Here is a 25,894-nt window from a genome sequence, read left to right on the forward strand (position 1 = left end):
CACTGACTGAGCCTGTAGGCTTTTTTTTCAGATGAGACTATCACGTGATTTAAATACCTTGAGTTACTCGCATTTGCGAATTTATACTATTTTAAAAAATACTGCGAATCAGTGCCAGATTAACGATGGGCTTTTGAATAAAGATGACTCATACGTATTTTTCGAATACAAAAGCCTATTGTAAAGAAACAATGCTTAGGATGCAGCTAAACTTTGGAGAGCTTCACAAATCATGGGCCACTTTCGATATGTCAATATTTTAACATGGATCCGAGGCTTTCGGGTCAAAACTGTAAATGTTTTAAGTTCTTTTTGTCTCATAATTCCCAAAAGAGACTCAGATACAAAGAAAACAATATCAAACACAGAAGTTTTTCCTACTAGGGGAGCAGGGATGGCGCAGTGGTGAGAGCACTCGCCTCCCACCAATGTGGCCCGGGTTCGATTCCCGGACCCAACGCCATAAGTGGGTTGAGTTTGTGTTGGTTCTCTGCTTCGAGGGTTTTTCTCCGGATTCTCCGGTTTTCCCCCCTCAGCAAAAACCAACATACAGCTGATTCCAGCTGGCTGTAAGCTGTGCTCCATGGACCGTATAGCGGCTGCCAGAGGCGCCAATGTATGCTTTCGGTTCGACCTTGTTAAGCTGCGTCGTTGCTGTACTTTGCGACGGCGATTAGCCGCGACAATTATTATTATTTATTATTACATGTACATTCTTAACTTAAAATAACCTATCAGGAAGGTTAGCACGTAGTATAAAAAGAACATAAGGAAATAAATATACAAATAGGTAGAAACAAAGTAATTGGTGCACGCGGTGATAAAAAAAAACAAACAAAAAAAACAAAAACCCACAGAGAACTATGCTAACGGTGTCTTGCTCAAAGCTGACTTGAATGACTTAATGAATTGGATGTAATTATCTCAGCGGTAAGTTGTTCCAATCAGTATTTGTTCTCGGTCAACAACTGAATCGTATCGCATGATCCCTGTAGTGGAATAAACCTCTGGGGTGGGTGCGACGGGTGCGGAATTAGGTCTGGTGCTGGACGTAAACTGGAATAGTCACTTCCGCTTCTTGGTTGCAGCATGCAGGACAGAGGGTCATACCAACACAGGTTATTAAAGTGCACCTAACCCGGCTTGACGGACGGACGACTACATAAAGGCAATATAGGTCTGGAATCTCGTTATCAGTTAAATTTGAGACAATTTCTCAGCTACAGTGGAACCTCGCCTTACGACCACCCCGTTAGTACGGTCACCCCGTTACCACGGGCACTTTATTCTCGCCCGAAAAAAAGCCGTCTCATTTTCTCATTTCAAGGACCCCTTTAATACGTCCACCCCGTTAATACGGCCAGATTTGTGGCCTGCTGGTGGCCGAATTAACGGGTTCTACTGTATCACAGAGTATATTTTGCGTACCTCAACCCCTCAAATCCCAGGTATAGGTTAAAACACGCGTCATTCCTCAACTGACAGCTAAAATGTTACCAGTTCTCAGCTCTCAGTTAAATCCCATCGAGACTCTTAATTGGGGTCGTAACTAAACGGAGCCGTTAAAGCACATTGTAGACTCTCCTCAATGGGCTGATCAGGGCCCTGAAAGGTGGATCTCTAGAGATTTGAGGGTTTTGCTTTGGGGCTCGGAGCTCGGAGCTTTGAGCTCGGAGCTCGTAGCTCGGAGCTCGTAGCTCGGAGCTCGTAGCTCGGAGCTCGTAGCTCGGAGCTCGTAGCTCGGAGCTCGGAGCTCGGAGTCCAAAGCTAGTCACGAGCTGGTACAAAACTGCTCTGGAGCCCTAAACCTCTTTCGGACTATGGATTGAAAACTGGACAGTTTTGGAAAATAAGATAAAGTTCCTGTTTAAGATCAGGGAGTCCAGTCCCCAGTCAGTCAATCCATGACATCGTCATTGACTACTAAGACAGCATCCACATTACGCCGCACAAATTTTCAAACGCAGCTTTATTTCTACGGTTAGGCCTACCGTCCACACTAATCCGTCGCAAAAACGGAGATTTTCGAAAACGCTCTTCAAACCGGAGGAATTTGAAAACGCCGGCTTTTCGTTTTCGTGTGTGGACGCAAAATGCCAGTTGAAAACGGGGCCTTTCGGAAACGATGGCGTCACAACAGTCATGTGATTTTCCTGCCCGAGTTTTCCTCAAACGCAAATCCAAAGTGACCTGTGATTGCTGCACTTTTTTAAAAATTCCTCCGGCGTAGTGTGGACGGAAAACATTTGATGCGTTCTCAAAGTGAAAGCTACGTTTTCAAATTCCTCCTTTTGTAGTGTGGACGTGGCTTAAGGCCGCATCGGACACGGTGATCAGTTTCAAACTACTTTCATCTAGGTGACTACTATTTCATGTTTCAACCACGACTGGTGCGAACTCTTCAGGTTCACTTTCAAAATCCCAGTTGAATCGTTTGGTTAAATGCTGCCGGAATCGCAGTGCCTTCTCCACTAGCTTTTTGTCAACAGTTGTTGAAGACTCTACGTTGGAGAAAAAAACCTAGAAGAAGCAAACAGGCATGGAGTTAGTCCAGGGAAACAGAGAGCACAGTTGGGCAAAGTCGGGGAAAAAATGGCGAATAAGATAGAGTTGTCGCGTCAGTACGATGTTATGAAGGGTGCTTTCCATTTGTATGGGAAAACCGCTTTTCTGGTGGGAAACCAAATGAAACGTGCTTTCCGCTAGAACGTTTTGGGATAAACTTAAAATATCTTCATGCAGAGGTATTCCTCTTTTCTCGATTTTACCGGAATGATAGGAAAATCATTGTACCATTCGCTTTTTTACACTAATCCTATGCTCCTTGATGAAATACACAGTCGTTCTGGGCCGGGTTGTTCAAAGTCCGATTAAGCTAACCCAAGGTTAGCGATAATTTTGATTTCAATTTTGTAACTTTTCGCTGAGGTTTCTGTTTATATTGTTTGTTCTTCAGTTTTGAGTTTGAATAATCTCAAATTACACAAAACAGAAGCAGTGAAAAACATTTTGATACAAGAAAAATTAACTCTTCGGTTAACTTTTAATCCTGGGTTAGCGTTAACCGGCTTTTGAACAACTCGGCCCTGGTGGGAAATGAATTGGCACATTCTTTACTACTGGAAGGTTTTCAAATCAGGCTTTTCCACAAATATCATGTAAAATCGCCTGAATATCTCACCGGAAATTCTAAAAAAATCCAAATATCACAAAAATGTTTCCCAAATATCTCGGAAAAGCCCTTTGAATGTCTCTTATTTCTGTTTCAAAAATAAACCGATTTTGAATCACTTAGGCTGAGATTTTCAAACTTTTCTTGCAGTAGTAGGAATCGAGGAAGAAGATACTGGCACTTCGATGTTACCAACATCCGCCATTTTAAAAATAAAATTGCTGCTTTTAGCGGTTTTAGTGACGTGGAATACATTTTTCGAGTGGGAAATCACTGAACTGGCATAGATAGAGTATTGTACCAAGAAAATAGCGAGGAAAACACAGAGCTAAGCCCCTCAAAACTACGAATACTTCTAAATAGCCCTAAATTTCTAAATATCTTATTAAATAATATTTTCTTAATATCTCGGAAACTCCTAAAAATCCCCCCAAAATATCGGGATTTGTGAAAAGGCCAATTTCAAATGTTGTCAAGTGGTACACACCCATCCTGTCTCACTTTGTTTGTTGAAAATTTGTACTGTACCGGGGTTTTTCACGCATCACGCGGGGACATCATGGTGCTCAGGAACTTTCTCACGAAAGCCGCTCAACTGTCAAGCTTCACCGTTTACATTTCATATTGTTGTAACTTCCAACTTAAACAAGTTTTCTGATTGGAGGAGAACGTGTCACGTGTCACGGGTCAAAACTCACTAACTCCCAAGGCAAACAACAAATTAAACTTTGGACTTGCACGTGATCAGGACGTGCACCTTGAAACCGCGGCAAATTTGAATGCCAGCCGGCGTCAAGCAAATATGTTTTCTCGCAGTTTGCTCTATTTTTGAGTTGGGAAGTATAACAAAACACTTATTGACTGGCCCCAAGTAAAACAGTCAGTTTTGTTTCCCCAAGACTCTCGATGTTCCCCGAGGCGAAGCCAAGCGGAACATTGAGGGTCTCGGGGAAACAAAACTCACTGTTTCTCCTGGGGCCATTTAATTAAGTGTTTATTTATACACGCTTGAGATTCACCTGCAAAGTTGTGGTCAGGAAATTGTTTGCTGATACAATGTCCACAAAGAAATCTTTTGGAATTTCCAGAACTTGAAAGTGCAAGACACCTAGTCAAGAAAAATAATCACTGTGTTAGCCTAATAAAAAATGTTGCTAATATCAAATCAGCAATAGGTCAGAACAGTGTTCAGCTGGTCTGTTGCAATCCTTGGGATAAAAAAGATAGTGTGGTTTCTGTAGCATGAAGTGACTAGGATTCAATATTTCTACTTCCCCCCTGGATGCTAGTCCATCACTGGGTTACTCCCCAGCATTAAATTCACTGGTATCCATTTATACACCTGAGTGGAGAGAGGAACTGTGAGAGTACAGTGTCTTGCCTAGGAACACAACACAATGTCCCCGGCCAGGGCTCAAACCTGGACCACTTGATTCAGAGTCGAGTGCACCCACCGTGAGGCCACTGCCGTTCTTGGATAAAAAAGCCAGACGATTAATTGGTGTGGCAGTTACTAGACAACAGTTTCTGCTGCCTATTAAGAGCATTGCTACCCTTTCCCCAACCTCGCCCCAACTGAAACAAACCACTTGCATGTGAAATCCCACCAGCTACATGGGTTACTTTAATTCAGTTTTGTTTTTTTATGGCGATGCTTTCTATGTTCTGCAGTTTTTCAACTTGACTTATCTCAAACCCCACAAATTGTTCATAAATTGTACATGAGCATTAACCAGCTTTGAACATCCTGGCTGCTTGGCAGGAGAGAGAGATTGTTCAGGTAATATGCCTTGCCCAAGAACACACCACAACGACCCTGTTACTAGTACCTAGAACTGAGAGCCCAGAATGTGGGATTCATAGGGCCATACAGCACCTTAACAGACCACCACAATTTTTTTTTCCCCAATCAATAATTTTCTATCTGAAAATCATATTGTGCACAGAACCAGGAAATATCTACACATAACTGTTGGCTAAATTGGATACTTCCAGAGGGGTTGGAGACCCCAGACTTCCACAAGGTGGTATGGGTATTTAGTGGAAGACAAAATACATATAATATGGTAATGATTAGACAGTATTCCTAAAACTACCTATCAGAGCATCGAATATGTCACTATATGTTGACAAAGCTTCATCACAACTGCACAGCAGATTGAGGAGTTTTTTCCAGTGCTCAAATGCATCATACACTATCCAGAAAATGGAAAAAAAAAACAAACAAAAAAACAAAAAAAACAAAAAAAATGCAGATATATCAGTGGCAGATAGTAAGTGAGGCAGATAAGTGCAGTATATTGCTACATAGATTTAATATAAAAGAATATTAAAAATTAAGCATTGAATAATAGCAGTTCTAAAACATCACTTGTGTGAAAGATGTAGGTCATCAAAAATAGTGGGCGGGGTAGGCCCTTTAGGGAGTAATCTCCGGATTTCAAGTCTGACACCCTAACCACTCGGCAACATTAGGGAGGTTATTTAGGGGTATGCATGCATGCATCCATCTTCAGGAAAATTTGGAAAACCAAGAGATGCATTTTTAGGGCATAATTTTGTTAAGTGCGCTAGTGAAGATGGATGGCTCACAAATTAGTTACACCAGTTTTCTTTTCTTAAAAATCATATAAAGGAATTTTTTTATCTATTTCAATAAGACAAGAAATGCTTTTTAAATCATGCTTGGCTGACAATTTTGGCTGAATCAACTTTCTTCTAAAAAGTCCTGTAAAATTTGTGAGTTTGAAGAAAATGGGTGTTTTTATCAGCAAGGTTGCATAGGAGCTAAATATAATAATACTAATATTAAATTAAACACTTAATTGAACTAGGTTGTTTAGTCTGTATTGGAAAAATATTGGTGCTTTATTAGAGGTTGTACAAGCTATGGACCAATTAAAGAAAAGGCCCAAAAGGTTAAAAACAAAGTCATTTGTATTTTCCACTATGATTGCCATCTATACAATGCACCAGTACCTTGGCCTACTAAGAAACACACAAAGGCAAACTGCAGTTCAGCAAGAATTTCCTTCCTGTCTTGGATGAAAGAAGCACAAAGGAGACTAGTGGTCAATAGTGCAATTTGAATAATATCCAAGTCCTTGATATGATCTCCCTCCCTTACATAGGCTAGCTAAGCTGTTACATGGGCTACTTATGAGGTTGAGTGAAATTAAACCTTTGCTAATCACTGGAAGCTTGTAGTCTAGTCTATCAACTTTATTGGTCACAAAATTACAATATAACTAATTAATTATAATTAATTGTACAGTCTGAAAAGACATTCATGTGACCTAAACAATCTTTGGAATCATGCCCTTGTTTTCTATGAGTGATAGTCATCTTGGCTGCACCTCCAGGGTTGCCACACACTGGAACGACAACAAAAAAATCCCTGACTTTTCACTGGCTGTAAACAATTTTCACTGACCCTGCAGGATGACTATTCTGGCCATACATTAACAAATATAAGGATGGCTCAGATAATTTGCAAAACTTAAGATAAAATTCCCTGACTTTTCACTGACTTTGAACAGGGATTTAGAAACTCCGTGACCTTATACAAAACTCCCCAGGACTCTTCCCTGACCTTGAATAAAATCTAATTTTCCCTGACTGTGGCAACCCTGACCTCGTTAACTATTTGCTAATACAAAACTTGGGCTCATTTTCTAGTGTTTCATAATATGCAGGTCTGAGTTTTCTGTTCATGATTAGTCAATGGAACAGAGCCTAGAATTTTGGGGAACTAAAAATTCTGCAACTGAACTCAGCAGTCTGACCTATAATTAACAAAACTGGAGCAGACTCACTACATGTAAGTTCTCTTTTTTGTTGTGTATAAGATTTGTGGACTGCAGACTGCAGACTGGGTGTAGAATGTAGACTGAGAGTAAAATTAAGACTGTAGACTAGGGGTAAAATGCAGACGGCAGACTACAGACTTTTTACATATATATCATGCTAGTTCCATTATTGAGTGCTAACCATAAACAGGGTTATTCTGGCTACTTGTTATGAAAGTCTGCACTCTGGTTAGCCTGAATATCACTCTGGTTAGCCTGAATATCACTCTGGTTAGCCTGAATAACCCTGTGGTTAGCCTGTGTACGGTTAGCTTTCAATGATGTAAATGGTAACACGATTTCAGTTGAAAAGTCTGCAGTCTGCATTTTACCCTCAGTCAGCATTTTAGCCCTGGTCTGCAGTCTGTTTTTTTAACTGATCGGTGTAAGATTCATGAAACAGCTCACCTTTCATGTGGTTTATTAAGCTATGGAGTGCATAACTACTGTCCATACTGTACTTGCTGATTTCCACAGGTGATGCACCATCTGGATATCTCTGCTTGGGAATCTCAGAAAATCTGATCAGAGTTTCTTGATTCCACGTAATTGAAGAAACAGTGTCCACAGATTCTGAAGTCTTACTCCTTGTGTGCAAAGATTCTTGCGCTAGTTCAGTAACAGATGATATCTTTTTGCATACAGGCTGAACTCTCTCTAGTAAATCTTTAGTTATATGGTTGGTCAGGGAGACCCATTTTTTAAAGTGTTCATATGGATAAGGACCAAGGAAGGTGTCCATTTCTTGTAAACCTTAAAACAAAGTCCAGAAGCAGTTAATACATGTGTTCAACAATCAGTTTAAAATGAAAGTAAGGAAGGGTTGGATATCGCAGGATCCCCTTTTCTTTGGGTTTCCTTTGGTCATTCGATCACTGTGGGTTCCATTAAATTAATTTTTCTAAATTTAATATAAACTTCTGCTTTAAAATCTAACATCTAGGTATTAGGTGACATTTGGTATGTCGTGAGTTGTCCCAGCTGGGCGAGTCTCCCAGGTGGACTCCATTTTAAAAAGGACGTGGGTGCTTGTTAGAAACCCTAAGAGGTACCATTAGATCCTGTTTTGTGGGTGTGGCTTGAAAATTCTTTTCATCTTTAGAGGCACCAATACCCTAAAAGGTACTGAAAAAACTCTAAGAGGTACCAAAACCACTTTTTTTAACCCCTAAAAGGTACAATGAGCAACTCTGTTCTTTACATATGGGAATCCCACCCTTCTGGGGGTGAGCCTAAGTGCCTGGGTCACCCTACCTGCTGAGGCAAGACAACTTGCCTACATGATTCGTCTTACCCCTTTGTGAAGAGTTTACAATCCTCATGTAAACGGTTGATTGAATTTTTTAAAGAAATAAGTGAAAAGTTTTAAGTTCAAATTTGCACTTATTAAAAGAAGGGATCAATAGAAAAGGATATCCAAACCTTATTCTTCATCATCCAAATGTTTTCAACAAGTACGGTAAGGGCTTTACACGAAAGAAAAAAAGGTAACCCAAGTGAGGAGGAGTGAGTGTTGATACCTTGTCTGTATTTATCTTTTTCTTCTTCATTAACGTCTACCTCGACCACGTCTTCAGTTGATGGATCCCACCTCAGCACAAACACATCTTGACGCTTGGAGAACAAGAACAAGCCTGTTCTGGGAGCGCTTTGTCCTCCTCTGTTTACTGCACTATAGTATATGAAATGAAGCCCAGGAGGTATCATTTTAATTCCTTTAAAGCGAGGACCAACGTTACACGAGAAGTAATCAATGCCGAATTCTGTGCCTTCGGGAACGTCCGAAACTATCAAAGTCGCTCCTTCGTTGTGCAGGCGCTTGGCGACTTCAGGATCCATTTCAGCCATCATTAATTGATTTAAAGATGTGAAAAAATGATGAACTGGGTTTTCAAAATTATTTCCACAACTTTTAAAGCTCGATACTGAGCGAGTTTTACCAACACCAGCTAAAGCAACAACGTACGAAAAACGTCCGCCATTTTGACCGAGAGGAAATCTGGACTCTAGTGTCCAGACTCCGGGGCAAAGATGACGTGCTGGAGAGGTTCCCGGAGTTTTCCATGGTTTTGGGGCACAAGGCCAGGGAACGTGATGAATTATTTCAAGAGAACGAGGGATGTTTCTGACACTAATTGGAAAGAGCAAGGGGTATATCTGCTATTTACGGGTTCTTTGACAAAACGTTTTGGGTAAACAATGGAATTTATTAATAGGAACAACAGAGAAAAGGCGAAATACAACAGATCATCAACCCTTCATGGTAAATTGTGAATGGTAAGATTTTTCCAACTGCCTATAAATTTGGCACTTTAATATCAATGATCTCAGAACTGGCAGTCTTACAAATTTCATGTCACTGTTTAGATTTTGCATCAGTTTTACTCCACTGCAAATAATATTATTAAGTTTATTATTCGTCTTTTGATCACGGGTCATGTCAAAGGGTTATGCAAAGGGACAACTGGGGACTCACAGTCTTTCTAAGCTAGTAGCTAACACAGGTTTGCAACTAGATCTGATGGATGCTAAGAAGTAGATTTAAATAATACTGTTCTATACAAAGAATAATACTGCTATGAATTACGACAAGACCACTATGTATAATAATTTTTTAATAGCTCTTCAAAATGTTCATTTCCATAGTTTGAGCCACATCACTCGTATGATACTAATATTGTGATTTTGTTTAATATTAAATGGTAATTACAAATTATACAATATAAATACATTGCATTAAATGTTTTAGTTTGTAATTACAAATTTTCAACATTTTGAACTAAATCTTTAGGATCCAGTCCTAAAGTATATATATATATTTTTTCTCTTTACAGCAATTCTTGTTTTGCTTTACAATGCCAGTTTGTTTAGGAAGAGAAACACAGCTGAAAGTTTCTTATAGTTTTTGTATGGGGGTAACCTACGGAGATTGCAATGATAGTGGAGAAGTAATGCTTTCCTATGACTTATTCTTTACATCTACATCCTTGGGATAATAAAAGATTTTAGTTAGGATTACAAGATCCCAAGGTAACACTTCCCAAAACCTCAAATACTGAAAAGAAAAAAAATACTGAAACTACATTTTGTAGTCTCTGACAAGTTGAAAAAAAATGTTATTAACTGTTTACCTCAGTCTAAACAAAACTAAAGCAAAAAAGAGCTTTGCATACTTCTCTAATCTTTTCCCTGGGGAAAAAAAAGGTACTGCTCCACAGTTTTCAATTGTCAGAGCTTTATCCACAGACTTAAAAGTTAGAACTACTCTGTACAGCAAACAAACAGTATTATATGTAAGAACAGTTCAAAGGCTCTCATTTTGATGGTCTTATGACAGGCTTTTACTTAAAAAACTCAAAAATTATTTCACCAAATTGTGTGAATCATGATTCTAAATTAGGAAAGAAAAATGGGTTTCTTAGCTGAAATCACTTTTTAGTTACTAGCACTTTGGGTATATTTCATGTATATATGTACATGTACATGTAAGAACTGAAAATTCTGGCAAGTCTGCCTGCTGAAAAGATGGCATTGTAAAGCAAAACAAGAAATTAATTCACAAATACACTACACTACACACAATTCTGGATAAATAATGCTTAGGGTACTTAAACAACTTATGCAAATTTGTTCTACTAATGCTTTTAAACACTTTGCTTTAACATCAGTCATAGTAGAATTTGGATACTGTATTACATTCACCTCTTTCAGAGAATTATGGAGGGGAACAGAAAAAAATCTCTGTGAACAAAAGTGACCCCAGCATTTTTACCCAAAATTGTCAACTTGACTAGTTCAGTCTTATACTATTGTTACGCAATCCTCATAAAAATAGAAATATTATGTAACACCAAATTTCAGCTGTAAACAAAGTCAGATTAACTAGGCAGGTTTGCTATGAAACCAAACACTCAGAAAAAGAACCAATATATCAATATGGTTGCATCACAAAAATTGATGACTTAAATATCATAGGAACATGTATGGAGAAGTACTCTGATAGGTTTGGCAATAACCTGAAAATTTGTCACGGAAGATTCATCTGAAAATGTCGGTAAATTATTTTAACGTGCTGATTAAGATATAAGATTGAAATCACTTTATGAAGTTTCTCATTCTGAGTCTATACAAATAGAATTTAACCCAGATTAACTAAGGATTACATGTAACAAACCAATAATATGATTCTGTTCACCAAAAAAAGATGAAAATTTCATTTAGGACTGTGTACCAACTCATTCAATAAGTTGACAAGCTCCTGTATATAAATGCCCTAACTAGGTGACAAATCATGAAAATGGAGTGAGCATCAAATTTTTTCCTGTAACATCTGGTAATAATATACAATGAAGATCTACTACATTAAGAATAAAAGCTACCTAAACGTGTAATTTGTTGATAACTTTGCCAAGTGTATTTTCTGGGCTTGGCAGCAGACTCTCCATTTTGATAAGCAGTCGCTCTACAGTGATGGTCTCTCCACTGTTTCCAATGGCCACATGCTCAATGCGAGGACTACACAGTTTCACTTCCCTGATATGTTTACATTTGTCTCTAAGCTCCTGAACCAAGTCGGCATCAGCATCATCAATGAGCTTGAAATTGATCAAAGACACAGCCTCAATGAGGGGACACATTTTAATCAAGTTTGGTACTAGAGGGCTCTCTGAAAGTGCTTCCTTTCGCAGAGGTCCAAATTCCAAGATCCTTAACTTGGAAACAAACTTGAACATCTCAGCTATGACCGACGGGGGTATTCTCGGGGAGTGACTGACCCCCAAGTACCTCAGGGAGGGGGACTGCTGTAGTACGCCCTCCAAACATTCCGCGGAAAGAAGAAAGTTCCACCGCAGATCTAAAGTTTCTAAACATTTGTAGGCTAGTGTTGGTCTTACTTCTTGGTAAATTCTCAAATGAAGAATGTGTCGAAATCCACATTGATTCATTTTGAAGTAGCGAATGTCGGGCAACCTAGAAATCACGTTTGAAAGACCAGTTGTAGTAACGAAGTAGCATCCTGTCAAATCAAGTTCCTTTACCTTCGTCTTTTCCCAATTTACCGCCATCAGAGCTTCATCGGTTATCTTTGTAAAGCGAATAAGAAGTGTAGACACGAATTTACAGTTACTAAGGACCCGATGAAGGTATTTGCCTCGATAATTCTTGCATTCGTTCAAGCAAATCGATTCCAAATGCGGACAATTCATTGAGACCTTGAGAAGTGCGTCATCGGTCAATGTCTCGCAATCCGTGCAATCCAGAATGCGCAAGTTCCTCATTTTAGCAAATATATCGGGGACAAGACTCTCTGATGAGTCCATTCCCAGACCAACGTATCTCATTTGCGTAAAATGCCTCGGTAATCGCCTCATAAACTTGAAATTTCCCCACGAGTAGCGCAAATCCATGAGTTCTAAACCTGTTGGAAAGTCGCGTATGCCTTCGTGTCCCGTTTCGCTTTCAACCTCGGCTCCATAGAAGACCAGACTACGGAGTTGCTGGCATCTTTTAGCCAGCTCTTTTGCCACTTTAGCTGTAAGGGTACAGCCGCCCAAATTGAGCGCTTTTACCGAAGATAAACGCGTCCGGATCAACATCAACAAAGTCTCTTTATCGACCGCAGGCCAAAAATCATTCATGTCAACAACACACCAAAGCGAACGATCGTAAGCTACTCTTCTCCAGCGCCGGCAAACTTGGGCCAAAATACCTAGTTCCCTTTTCGAGAGGTACCTGAATACTTCTAGAATGACAGAGTCGGGTATTTGTTTCTCCATTTTCAAGGAGACTATGCTACTGAAGATTATAATGTCGCAGCTGGCGTTGTAGCTTTCACACGCGCGAGGAAAGCTTGCGTGCGTCAACCAGCGAGCGACTGTTTTCCGCTATCGCAATCAATATATCCTCGTTGAAAACTCACGCCATATCCGACTGAAAATTTCAACCTTTGAAGTACTCTTGAAAAAGGAGCAAATTTTCTTCGCGAAAAAGACCTCCACGTTTCTACCATACAATCACCAAACACTGTAAACCTCATTATGAAAGCTCTTTGCATTGTTTCGCCGGATGAGGGGCCAATGCCCACTGGCTTCCGGGCTCTGATTGGAGGTCCGCGATGACGTCACATTCAAACACAAAGGAAACCATTTCAACTCATTTCAACACAATAATCGCCTTTGGGTTCGCGTCACGCGCGCGACATAGAACGCGCATTGGGAAGAAAACGCGTCGCCGGTGAGCGTCGCGTCACTCGAACTTTCACCAACAACGAGAAATTTAAAAGGCAATAGAATAATATTTTTGAAATAATTGATCTTATGTACTTATTAGTTCGGTGCATGAGCTAACTATCAAAATGCCTTTACCTGACGAGGAATAAAAAGTCAATGCATCAGAAAACTACGGAGTGTCGCTTTACATGTAATATTCACATGAGCTAATACTTTTACCCGGATTTAAGTAGGAGACATCTGTTTACTAATGCCACAAGCGTCTAAAACGTTTCCTTATGGCGCGTGTAGCTATTTACGGATCTACCTTATGGGCATACCGAACCCGGAATTTACAAGGATTGAAAAGCCTATAATAATCAGGCTTTTTTTTTACCATTTATGTACTGATGGATACTTTCGATTAAGGATAAGGGGCCTATATTGATTGTTAAATTGACAATAGTGATCGAGATACATAATTTATGCTTTCCTTCTTACAAATATTTGCCCAAGCATTTCCCTTCCCTCAAACAACAATATACAAAAATATTTAACAGATTTATGAGTGTGATTGAATCAGACCCTTTTTCGAGGAGGGACGAGAAGTGGTTGTGCAAGGAGGCTGAAAGACGCTGAAACGCTTGGTCAGAGGTTCACAGGGGCATGCAGGATGGAAGTTTTACTGATCGCGCATGGAATGTTGTGTTTAAATTTTTGTCAAAGTAATGTTACGCCACTTTGCAAATTGTGGCCCAAATAAAACTGCACCCCGGGACCTTGTGGCTTTTTAACGGTTATGTTAAGCTCTGTAATGGTGACAGTGCACGTTTGTCTCTCATATGAAATGCCGCCAGTCATGTTTCCGTTTTGCTCTTTTCCGCACGACATGACCTGCACGTCCTGAATCAATATGCAAGTAGCATTGAAATGCCGCCCGCGCGCACTCGGAATGCGGAGGCGGTTGTAAATATAGCTCCATGCTAAAAAGAAACATCAAAAGAAATCATTGTTATAAAAAGAACTAAAAGAAAGAAAATTCCGTTGCAAAAGTCGTTAGATTCGGTTTGCAAGTTATGCCGTTTTAAACTGCGGGCGTCACGTAACACCGATATAATTCCTAAGAACATGAAATATTTGTGTTATTCAAATTTTTAAAACAATCAGTTTCCTCTTTGCTAGACCACTAGCATGGCAGACATCTTAGGCAATTAAAGAACTCTATGTTCGCTTCGCCTGTGATCTAAAATCAAATAAGGTCGTGCCTATTGTCTGTTCTCCCTTCATAGTGGTTAGGCTCGGAAAATGAATTCTGCCCGCAGAATGAGTTTTCAATTAGGTTTTTTTTTCTGGTCATTTGCGGAAGCGAGCATTATGCCAGCAGCGGAAAAGGAGATTTCGAAAATCAAGGTAGTAATAATAGTGACAAATGCTAAATTATTATTCCCAAGCAGTTTCAGAGCAGAACACAACCAGCTTGCGCAATGCCGGGCAGAAAGGCAAATAACACTTACTACTTTTAAAATTTCGCGGGAAATTGTACCGCTGTCATGACGACAACAATATTGAGCCAGCGATGAAACGCTTGAGAACTCTTCCAAGATGGCGACCACTGGGATGCAGATGGACCGGCTGTTTTTGGCGATGAGTTTTTATCGTCGAAGGAAATTTGAGGAGTGTGCAGAAGTTTGTACGCAGTTACTGCAGAAAAATCCTTATGACCAGGTAGTACATTTTCTTAGAAATCAGAAGAAAGTACCGTTAATAGCCACTCCAAAATTATTTAAAACAAAGTTACACACGATCGAATGTTGTTGATTTTTTCCCGTTCTCAGAAGCGTTCTGTTATGAATGTTTTCTCGTCTTTATCATCAGGCATCATGGTGTCTAAAGACACGAGCGCTCACGGAACAAGTTTATGTTGACGAAGTTGATGTTGACGAGGAAGGAATTGCTGAAATGTTAATGGATGACAACGCTGTTGCCCAGTTACCACGTTAGTGAGCTTATATCTATGCTTCCCGTTTTTCTTCAGCGAAAAAAGTCACCTGCTGCGCAGACGATAATCTGCATTAATCGTGCTGTTTATTTTTTTTTATGTGAGATTCAATAATTGCAGATTTGGTCTTATTTGAGAACATCAAATCTGCAGCTCATTGAGTTTGAAATTATTTATATTTTCAAGTCAGGCGGGATACAAATTTAACACAGTGTACACTGGTAATTTGTGTTGTAGGGGAGCACATAGTTGTCCTTTAGAGTGGTCTTCTCTTGAGTACCATGAAACCAAAACCAAAGCAATTACTTACCAGATGACAACTCAGCCAATCTCAAATATAAAACCAAAACCAAAGTACTTTTGACAATCAATTGAAAACCGCTATAGACAAAAATACCTTGGTTTCACAAATGTTATCCTTGCTTACCATGTGATGTAGTCGGTAGAATTTTCTCACTTGAGAAAAGTTACTGTCTGGAATGAAACTGAACAGTTTCCAGCATATTTACTGCTTGGAAGTCACACTAACCCTCCTGGGGTGGGGTACTCCCACATGAAAAGGTCCCCAATGCTTGTTGGCAAATTTGAATAGACCATTCTGGACATGGCTCCAGATTTATTCGACCCCTAAAAGATTCCTCTTAAAACGGAATAGGCTTCAGGAAAGGAGCCCATGCTAATAGACCAATCTTGAGAGGCCAGCAGAAATCATGCCTAAGAATGGAAATAAGAGCCTTTTTTATTATTATTTCTTCAAGTGCACCTTAAAAGATACTTTGACAGCTATAAATAGTGGTTTTTTTGTCATCAAGACCCTAAGTGTGACTAGAATCCTTGATTAAACCCCTAAGAGGGATAACAAGCATCCCTGATTTTTGTCATATGTAAGTCCCTTTCCCAGGCACTAACCACTATGCAAAGGTTAAAGAATTTCTACCTCTGATAAACTGACATGCCCATAAATTTTTGACACTGTATGATTTGATCTACAGGCCCAGGAACTTCATTAAAGAAACCAGGAACCAGTACTGGGATGGGAGCCCCTACACCAGGAGTTAGGTACGTTGTAAATTTCTTGCTATATGAACATTAGCCTGAGAAAAAGCTGGCCTTCTCTTGTCATATCACTAATTTTTGTCTCCTGCAACAGAAACTACAGTCAAACCTCCACTAGTGGCCACTTTTCTACAGCAGCCAGTTTTTTTTTGTTCCCAGCAGACAGTCCATACACTTACTCCTATTTTAACCTCTCCACAAGGGCCACCTCTCCACAACAGTAACGGCCACTAAAACAGAAGTAACCTTTGCCAAAATAACCTTTCAACAATGGTTAGTTAAGCAGTGACTGACGAATGGTGTATACAAAACCCCATTATTATTAAAAAAAGGTCACCAAACTTGATCCCTGCCGTGCATCGTTGGTCTCTGTTTCTGTTTAGTTTGTGTTTTATTGATATAATTTGATTGTGTAACGTACAATTTATGTGGTAAAATAATCATTTTTTGAGAAAAGAAAATGTTGCATCCCCACCCCTCTGCCCCCCCAAAATAAACAACAACAACAACAGGTGCCATGTTATACACCTACCTCCCCATTACGGCTGCCTCTCTAGAACAGCCACTTTCCACCATCCCCAATGTCGTGGTTGTGGAGAGACTGGACTGTATATGGATCTCTGTGATAACTGCACGTAATGTTTTGGCTTGTCTCAGCGACATCTTTGACACTTTTTTTTTTTATTATCTCTGGAAAGTGCTGAAAAAATTCATAATCAATCTTTGCAGTCTTTTGTATGACTCTTAAGCAATTTCCTGAATATCTTGGATAACATGTTTTTTCCCTTCCAGACCCATGTCCCAAGCAGGTCGTCCAGTCAGTGGATTTGTCAGGCCAGGAACACAAAGTGGAAGACCTGGAACTATGGAGCAAGCCATAAGGACCCCTCGTACTGCACAAACAGCAAGGTATGTGGTATGACGACTGTTGACACACTAAACACTTTGTCGTGCATAACATTTTCATGACTGATTTAGCATTTTATCCCCACTTTCTTTCTCAGACCAGTGACAAGTGCATCTGGTCGACATGTTCGTCTGGGCACTGTAAGTATCAGCTAATCTTGATGGTATTAAACTCATTGACGTTAGAGCTTTTTTGTTTCATTACTTGGCAACTGAGCTTAAATTTACGATGTTCGTCTCGGCACTGTAAGTATCAGCTAATCTTGATGGTATTAAACTCATTGATGTTAGAGCTTTTTTGTTTCATTACTTGGCAACTGAGCTTAAATTTACGATGTTCGTCTCGGCACTGTAAGTATCAGCTAATCTTGATGGTATTAAACTCATTGACGTTAGAGCTTTTTTGTTTCATTACTTGGCAACTGAGCTTAAATTTACGATGTTCGTCTCGGCACTGTAAGTATCAGCTAATCTTGATGGTATTAAACTCATTGACGTTAGAGCTTTTTTGTTTCATTACTTGGCAACTGAGCTTAAATTTACGATGTTCGTCTCGGCACTGTAAGTATCAGCTAATCTTGATGGTATTAAACTCATTGACGTTAGAGCTTTTTTGTTTCATTACTTGGCAACTGAGCTTAAATTTACGATGTTCGTCTCGGCACTGTAAGTATCAGCTAATCTTGATGGTATTAAACTCATTGACGTTAGAGCTTTTTTGTTTCATTACTTGGCAACTGAGCTTAAATTTACGATGTTCGTCTCGGCACTGTAAGTATCAGCTAATCTTGATGGTATTAAACTCATTGACGTTAGAGCTTTTTTGTCTCATTACTTGGCAACTGAGCTTAAATTTACGATCTTTGTGCATTTGTTTTGCATTATAAAACAAAATAAAATGTATGTATGTAAAACAAAGATGTGAGAATTTTATACCTAATTGTTTACTTTTAAAAAATGTTTGACATTAAATTTTGAGGTTGATTTATGTTGCTTCTGACAGTCCCCATCTCTGCAATCCAGCCACTCTACTACTTAAAAATTTCTATTTCTTCCAGGCATCCATGTTGTCGCAGCCAGATGGACCATTTATAAATATTGCAAAGCTCAACTTGTCCAAATATGCACAAAGGCAAAATCTTGCAAAGGTACAGTTTAAGAAATTATGAATAGAATGTTAAAATTCAAAAATCTTAAAAAAATTGGGTGGGGGTGTGCAGTGAGTTTCTTGAAACCCTTGCAATACCTTGTATCAGGGCCAAAATTCGCACTTTTCTCTACCCTATTTCAGGCCTTACCCAACTTTCCTTTGCCCTATTTTAAATCTTTTTTGTCATCATGTAAAATGGCTATATGTGAACAGAATATTTCATTGTCATTGTATGTCGGGTGAGTTTGGTTGTGGCTTTATATTAACTTGTCTTCATAAAGTAACCTCTCTTTTGTTCCCAATAAGTCATCAGTAGACACAAAAAAAAGATATGGAATAAATGTTAATTTGTTTTGCCGTTTCTCATACAGGTTCTGTTTGAATATATTTTCCACCATGAAAATGATGTTAGAAATGTAAGTAATTAATGAGGAATGATTATGGCGCTCCAGTTAAATAATACAAAATTTATTTATTGCTAACTGTATTACCTGATAAAATTAAATTATCATTAGGTCATAAAACCCAAATTGTCAGTCTTATAAATCAGAAAGCTGAAACATTGCTATCAACAGTGAGGGCTTTGTGAGTATGAGTGAGAATGGTGAAGTATGTCACATTGAAATAGTGTTTCCTTTTTAATGGTACAGGTAAAATTAACTAAAGGTGGTGCACAAAATATTCTGTGGAAGGTTTTTGCCAGTTACTTTAATTTGATTCATTGCCTGGCTGAAAGAAAAAAAATTAAAATTCTGCTCTAGATTGGATAGTTTAATTATTGCCATTTCTTTTATTGCAAATTCTGAAGGTTTCCTATGTCTACACAATGTACAATCTTTCAATGTACAATCTCCAATATATTTGATAATTTTCTCTGTTTTTGTCACCCATCTGCTTGACATTGTAATACCTTCTAGGACTGCGTGGAGGGTTAAAACTATGACAATTATTAATTTTCAGGCTTAAGCAGTACTTTATTCTGTTTCTTATAGGCATTAGAACTTGCAGCCAAAGCAACAGAAGAATGCCAGTTTAAAGACTGGTGGTGGAAAGTTCAACTGGCAAAAAGTTATTACAGGTCTGTTGGAAGTAATAATTATACATTTATATGGGGTTAATACTATGAAATATTCAAAAGCATGTTACATATAAAAAGAAGCTGACAAACTAAAACAAAGATCTTTAAAAAGCATAAAATGTGCTAAAATACAAAAATATCAAATGGCTTATGTAACTAAGATTTGCAAAAATTATAAGCAGTCATAAGTACTCATCCCATAACAGAAGAAACAAGCTTGTTCACTTCCTCTTCTTACTGTTTTGCCCAGAAAATGGTCATCTTGCCAAAGATGCATCATTTTAGATTTGATTGTGATTGTTGAGCATTTAGTCAACCATGGAAGATGGCAATAACTGATGCAACCATTGTTGACACACTTATCCTGTTTCCTGATTGGTTGATTCCAACTTTTTTTCTAGCTAAACCTGATTAAGTATGAGGGAGGCTGAGTGGTTGGAGCACTGGACTTGAAATCCGGAGGTTGGGTTTCAAGTACTGTTCTGACCACTAGCTGGTGTTGCTCTCAGCAGTCATGAGTTCAGTTCCACTGCCATACCGGTAAATAGCAAACTGGTCTGCCTTGTGCCAGTTGGGATTTTTAACCATGTTGTTTTCATTTACATTATTTGTTTCAATTTTTTTTCCACTGACGCAGCACAATGGAGTGGTAATAAAGATGTTTATTTTTGAGTAAGTTGGTCAACATGTACTAAGTGTTCGTTTTGAATCCAGACTTGGTATGTATCGTGATGCTGAGAGACAGCTCAAATCAGCTCTGCGTGATCAAGATGTGGTGGATACATATCTGTATCTCTGTAAAGTGTATAGAAGACTGGATCAGCCATTAACTGCTACTGAAGTATACAAAAAGGTTTGTCTTTGTCCCTGGATTACACACCTTTATACCATGCCATAGAAAATACAGCCAATCAGAATACAGGAAAGCTGTTGGTTATTCGACAGCATTACATCCAACCTTCCCATCATGCACTGCACACATATGTTGCATTGACTGTGTTGGCTGCTGAATTTTCTATGGCATGATATAAATAGTTATGCAATGCTCTTGCATGGTATTATGGAATATCATCACTTGTATTTTCTCGGTATGCCCACTTGCCGAAAAAAGACTAGTGTTTATACTGAGAATATACAAGAGACTCGTAGGATATTCCATGGTATATATATAATAATTGGTTGAAAAGTCTACCAATAGAGCATCATATGGTTGAAAGACTTTGTCAACGTCTACAGTGTACATTGTGTGTGCCTACATATGTATGACCATTTGCTAGTCACAAAGACTAGGAAGGAATTTTTACCTTGTATAAAAAGAGTTATCAGCTCAACTCAAATCAACTCAGACCTTCTTTCATACTTTCCCTAACCCGCTGAACAGAATGTAATACTAATGCTGTCAGTGATCGCAGCTTCAACAGAGATGTATTTGTTTAATTGATTAAAGGACTTTTTCCTGTGATAAAAGTCACGTTTCTTCCCTGAAGACAAAAACAGTTGCTTGAACGTGAACAGGATGTTGCTTTGTATGCAGGTTTTTAAAGAATACCTAAAAGATATTCCCAGCTATAACCACTTCCTCTAGAGGTCTGCAGATCTACTAAGTCAATCGGTTATAGTTGCGTAAGACCCATCAAAATTCAGTTATAAAGATCATGACACAGCTTGTTTTGTTTAGTAAGTATTGGTTAATAAAACAACTTTTATCAAATCTCTCATTTTATTGTTGCAGGCATTAGAGAAATTTCCTGGAGAGACGACTCTTCTGACCGGAATTGCACGTATCCACGAGGTGAAAATCCGAGCTCTTAGTCTAAATCTGATCGATTCTTTGCTAGTTGTATTGCAACATATATGGGTTATTGACCAGGTGACCAAACAAACTTGGTCAATAAAGGATTTATTATATGGGTTATGGGGAAATTTTCCTTGCGAGACAGCGGGTAGTCCCGAGTGGGCGAGATAGCACCATCTTGCCTGCTCGGGTAGCCAATCACAGAGCAGGATTTGAGTCATCTTGCTCGCTCATGGAGCAAGCCATATAATAAGCTGTGCAATTGTATGAAACATAATACAGACTGCACCAGCCCGGTTTAGGACAGAATTTTACGGCAGCATTGGAGCACTTTCCAACTCCCTTGTTTTGATTTCTTGATCGTGTCTAGGAGTTGAATGACATGACCAATGCTGTGAAACTGTATAAAGAAGTGCTACATTATGACAATACGCATGTGGAGGCCATCGCTTGTATCGCTACTCATCATTTCTACACTGATCAACCAGAAATTGCGCTCAGATTTTACCGGTAAGTCTCCAACTTTTCATTTACAGGAGTTTCATCGACAGTTTTTTGTTTGTTTTATTCTGTCAGGACATGTTGCGTTAGACTTTTTGTCTATTACAGAGCTTAGGAAATGCAAAGTTATTGCAATCACGAATTTTCACTGCAATGTTATCTCGAGATACGCATCTGACCAATCACAACAAAGTAGCTCGCAATTACCCAATCAGAACTCAACACGAAGCAAAAACATGCAAACTGTCCACAGCTAGTGTGCCAAGCGTGGAAAAACGTACGGTTGCCGCCAAGCGCGGGAAAACGTACGGTTGCTGCCAAGCGCGGGAAAACGTACGCCTTCTGCCAAGCGCGGGAAAACTTGCGACTCCTGCCAAGCGCGGGAAAACTTCCGACTGCTACCAAGCGCGCGAAAAGTGTGTACCCGATTGATTTGGTTAGGTTTTGCTCCTGATTGGGTGAAATAAACTGCACGAGGTTTTTGGGAGTCATACAGCAAACTTTGAACCTTTGAAGATCTAGTTAGTCGCAGGTAAAAATACAGCTACATTTCAATTGTTACTTTATCAGTATGTCGATAATTTGTCGTTTGCTTTACAGCCGCCTTCTCCAGATGGGTGTGTACAATGCAGAGCTGTTCACCAATCTAGGGCTTTGCTGTTTCTTTGCTCAGCAGTACGACATGACGCTGAACTGTTTTGAAAGAGCGTTGGCTCTGGCTTCCGACGAAAACATGGCGGATGTTTGGTACAACATTGGTCACGTGGCTGTGGTAAATAATATTTCACTTACTAATAAGGCCAATGGTCGCATTAGCACTAGAGACGAGTATCCCATCCAAGACGGGTTTCCCTTCTGTGTCGAGTTTCCCGTCCTGGTTTGAAAACGGGACGAGACGGGTTTTTGACGAAAAGCTTGTCCCATTTTACCCATCTTTTTATTCGTCCAGTCAGACGTCACCAGAGACCCATCGAAATCCGTCACGAATTCACGCTTCGACGGTGTTCTGGTCGAGTTTAGTGACAATTTTACCGAAGGGAGTGGAACAAAATGAAGGTAAAGTTTAAAAAAACTTTACGTCATGAATTCGCTCTAAGACGGAAAACTTGTCGGATGTCTCGTCCTCCAGTGTCAATACGACTAATAAGATAAATATGGAAATGCGAGAAAAGCTGCGAAAGTCATCAACAGCCGGCATTTTGATTAGTAGCTGGAATTACGGAATAGGTATTCAACATCCTTAAAAATGAAAAAGATTAATTAAAAACGCAAGCGTGAGACGTTTTACTGGAAAGGTTTTTGACGTTTGTTTTGTGGTTTCAGGGTATTGGAGACATCCAGCTTGCCTATCAGTGTTTCAGATTGGCGCTTGCATCGAACAACGACCATGCAGAGGCGTACAATAACCTGGGAGTCCTGGAAATGAGGAAGGGTCACACGGAACAGGTAAAACCGATATTATTACTGGTTCAACCCGTTTCTGATTGGGAGAAATTCCCAGGCTCAGGTTACCATAATTAGTAATGTGTGGTGTTCTTTTCCAGGCCCGCGCATTCCTCCAGGCCGCTGCCTCTCTAGCTCCTCACATGTACGAACCTCATTACAATCACGGACTGCTTTCACATAAGGTATACAATTATTTCCTTGATTACTATTGTGATTGGCCGAGAGCAGGCTAATTTGTCGTTTATTTTCAATTTGCGCCGCAGTGCAAATTAACGCGCGCTCGTTCGTAGTTTTCTCCGTCATGAAATTTACTTGACTTGTCGTATAAAAGCTTGTGCCATTAATAATTTACACTGCTTGTGATGGTTTACTCGTAGTGTAGATCCTTAATAGATACAAAGAGAAAGTGTTTTCTGCTTTTTCTCCGTAATACTGTAAGAAAAAGACTTAAGTTATAGAAACACGGATTTTAGCACGTTTTAGTATGTTGGTCTGTGGACGATTTCTCTCTCGTACATGTATGCCCTTCAGTTCCGAAATGGGCGGCTTCCGGTTCGTTTCATTACTTCCCGGATGCAGGGAACCGGAAGTCGCCCTGTATGGGAGGCTCTGTTGTGTTTGGCTGTGTAGTTAATTTCTAGTTTGTACTGTTTCTTGGTAGATTGGTGACCTACAGAGCAGCCACAGCTCGATCAGTAAATCGTTGGAAGGTTATCCCGATCACAGCGACAGCAAGGACGTGCTCAACCAACTCAAGGAAGATTTCGCTGCTTTGTGAACTTTCAATTGACTTCACTCACTGTATTATATTGTACATAGATAATACCCGAGGGCGCTCGTTTTTAGCGAATTTATAAGTTGAATGAACCAAGAACTCCAATTCAGTTGCTATCAACGGCTAGCTATGACGCTGCCGTCATTCGGAACTAAGATGAACAAAGCCTCACAAGCAGACATCAAACTGACACCCGTCTCGTAGTCGTTCCTTCCCTTCGCGTCAAGCAGTTTTTCGACATTTTGATTGAAAGGGAAGACTGCGTGACGAGAATCTCATTCCCAGAGGCCAAATTCCTTTTGGTCAGTGCTGAGAATCAGGACTCGTACCCAGTCGCTCTTTACGTGTTTTGGGGGGAGATAAATTTGGATACCAGGGTGGATCAAGGTGTGCGGGGTGTCATGGGAAGGGTCAAAGGAAAAATAGTAATTTTATTAAATGGATAGCTCCGTGCGCGGGCAAGATGAATCAAATCCTGCGCTGTGATTGGCTACCCGAGCGGGCAAGATGGGGCTATCTTGCCCGCTCGGGACTACCCGCCGTGTCCCGCAAGAAAAATTTCCCCGGAAGCCTTACAATAAATCCCTTATTGACCGAGCTTGTTCGGTCAAGATGGCTGGATATTGGCGTTGTTCTTTTTTTGCGACTTTCTGGACCTCGACTCCGTCTCGGTCCATAAACTCGCAAAAAAAGAACTTGGTCAATAACCCATATTTCTTGCCTCTTCCCAGAACTTCCCGCGCGCTCCACTCGATCCAGACCGCTTTCTCTTTGAAACAATCCAATCTGACTCGTAAATAACAACTGGGTACGAGTCTGGGACGTCTGGCCATAAACATAAAGTAAGCTGGCATTGATCACAGCGGTTTCTCTCTTGCGCATGTTCACAAACCATCATCAACCTTTGATGCATGCACATTTTGAAACCGGCCTCTTTTAAGGACTTGATGAATATAACGATGAACTGCGATATCTCCTCGATTAAAGCTCGTATAATTTGATGACAACAATGCAGTACTCAGTCTTTTTTAACCTGACTGCTCTTATGTGGAGGGGTGAATTTTAAACGCAGTCTTTTAATGGGCATTACTAGAATCGAAGAAACACCAGTTACTTGTTTACGAACATATCATTTGGAGCCACCACTATTTACTATGGCAGGGTTTCATTAACGTTTTTAGCAGGAAGGTAACTGGTTTTACAGGCGGGCAAAGCTTTTTGAGCTGAACTTCTTTGTAAGAAAGCCTTTCCACTAGATGGTCAAATGCCCGGTGCCCGGCCCTGAAACTCCAAGGAACACTGCCAATATCAAAGGTGAAGAAATCTAGAAATAGGCATGCTTTACTTTAGATACCATACAATTCATAGCATGAAAAGACCAGTCTCATCTGAGACGAACGGATTTGGGGAAGAGAGAGCACTGGGTATGACTCAGTCTTTTTTCCACCTTTCTTTCAACAACTCGACCAAGGTCCCACCCAAGATTATAATAGGCCCTTTGCACGATCCGGTCACATGGTACAAAATCACACATGCTGGTGAGCAAGTCCCGCAGTGGGACTTCCAAAACAAAGGTAGGTCCAGGTGGACTGGTACGAGTGGCATTGTTTTGGAAGTCCCACTGCGGGACTTGCTCACCAGCATGTGTGATTTTGTACCATGTGACCGGATCGTGCAAAGGGTCTATTCTTTGTGTGGAGCTCCCTAAAAGAGGCTGTCATTATCCGATTGATATAGTCCAACTTAAGCGTGGTTAACACTTTTTAGATAATCACAAGCTTAAGACCAACCATAAATACGAGAAAACGCTTTTTCCGATAACTGCAGAAATTCTCGCACGCTCATTGGCTAATTTTCATTGTCAGTAAGCGGACAGACACAAATTGATAACTATGCGATGATTGCGATATTGTTATTGTAAAAAACAAATTGACGTCAGTTTGTCATGCGTCTGTCCTG

General features: G+C 39.8%; 3 protein-coding genes across 3 annotated transcripts; 1 reads left to right on the forward strand and 2 right to left on the reverse strand.

Moving 5' to 3' along the window:
- Nucleotides 1–1,954: 1,954 nt before the first annotated feature.
- On the reverse strand, nucleotides 1,955–9,017 carry LOC110056100 (protein AAR2 homolog). Its single transcript, XM_020762538.2, has 6 exons — nucleotides 8,541–9,017; nucleotides 7,429–7,773; nucleotides 6,152–6,211; nucleotides 5,269–5,367; nucleotides 4,192–4,280; nucleotides 1,955–2,520 (listed from the first exon to the last, which is right to left on the reverse strand). The coding sequence occupies exons 1-6, from the start codon at nucleotides 8,869–8,871 to the stop codon at nucleotides 2,371–2,373; spliced, it is 1,074 nt and encodes a 357-aa protein (XP_020618197.2). The 5' UTR covers nucleotides 8,872–9,017; the 3' UTR covers nucleotides 1,955–2,370.
- Nucleotides 9,018–9,618: 601 nt separating this feature from the next.
- Nucleotides 9,619–13,080, reverse strand: LOC110056099 (F-box/LRR-repeat protein 12-like). The gene has a single exon (XM_020762537.2). The coding sequence runs from the start codon at nucleotides 12,795–12,797 to the stop codon at nucleotides 11,400–11,402; it is 1,398 nt and encodes a 465-aa protein (XP_020618196.2). The 5' UTR covers nucleotides 12,798–13,080; the 3' UTR covers nucleotides 9,619–11,399.
- Nucleotides 13,081–14,730: 1,650 nt separating this feature from the next.
- Nucleotides 14,731–24,945, forward strand: LOC110056101 (tetratricopeptide repeat protein 8-like). The gene is made up of 15 exons (XM_089293019.1): nucleotides 14,731–14,954; nucleotides 15,105–15,225; nucleotides 16,221–16,287; nucleotides 17,077–17,193; nucleotides 17,289–17,331; nucleotides 18,249–18,338; nucleotides 18,712–18,756; nucleotides 19,333–19,418; nucleotides 20,133–20,271; nucleotides 21,151–21,210; nucleotides 21,584–21,723; nucleotides 22,315–22,486; nucleotides 23,038–23,160; nucleotides 23,259–23,342; nucleotides 23,822–24,945. The coding sequence occupies exons 1-15, from the start codon at nucleotides 14,832–14,834 to the stop codon at nucleotides 23,936–23,938; spliced, it is 1,527 nt and encodes a 508-aa protein (XP_089149145.1). The 5' UTR covers nucleotides 14,731–14,831; the 3' UTR covers nucleotides 23,939–24,945.
- The last annotated feature ends 949 nt before the right edge of the window (nucleotides 24,946–25,894 follow it).

The sequence above is a fragment of the Orbicella faveolata genome, unplaced genomic scaffold (genome assembly GCF_042242905.1).
Source record: "Orbicella faveolata isolate gen_17 unplaced genomic scaffold, um_ofav_v1 contig_24, whole genome shotgun sequence".
In the NCBI taxonomy this organism is placed as follows: Eukaryota; Metazoa; Cnidaria; class Anthozoa; order Scleractinia; family Merulinidae; genus Orbicella; species Orbicella faveolata.

Bases quoted from the DNA above. Each gene is read 5' to 3' on its own strand.
- LOC110056100 (XM_020762538.2), bottom strand. From the start codon at position 8,871: ATGATGGCTGAAATGGATCCTGAAGTCGCCAAGCGCCTGCACAACGAA. The intron at 5,368-6,151 runs GTACTGGTGCAT...TTTTCTGGATAG, and splicing joins GTGTTTCTTAGTAGGCCAAG to TGTATGATGCATTTGAGCAC. The intron at 4,281-5,268 runs GTAGTTTTAGGA...TTTCTTGACTAG, and splicing joins CATATTCGATGCTCTGATAG to GTGTCTTGCACTTTCAAGTT.
- LOC110056099 (XM_020762537.2), bottom strand. From the start codon at position 12,797: ATGGAGAAACAAATACCCGACTCTGTCATTCTAGAAGTATTCAGGTAC.
- LOC110056101 (XM_089293019.1), top strand. From the start codon at position 14,832: ATGGCGACCACTGGGATGCAGATGGACCGGCTGTTTTTGGCGATGAGT. The intron at 18,339-18,711 runs GTACAGTTTAAG...TTTCTCATACAG, and splicing joins AAAGGCAAAATCTTGCAAAG to GTTCTGTTTGAATATATTTT. The intron at 21,211-21,583 runs GTGAAAATCCGA...GATCGTGTCTAG, and splicing joins GAATTGCACGTATCCACGAG to GAGTTGAATGACATGACCAA.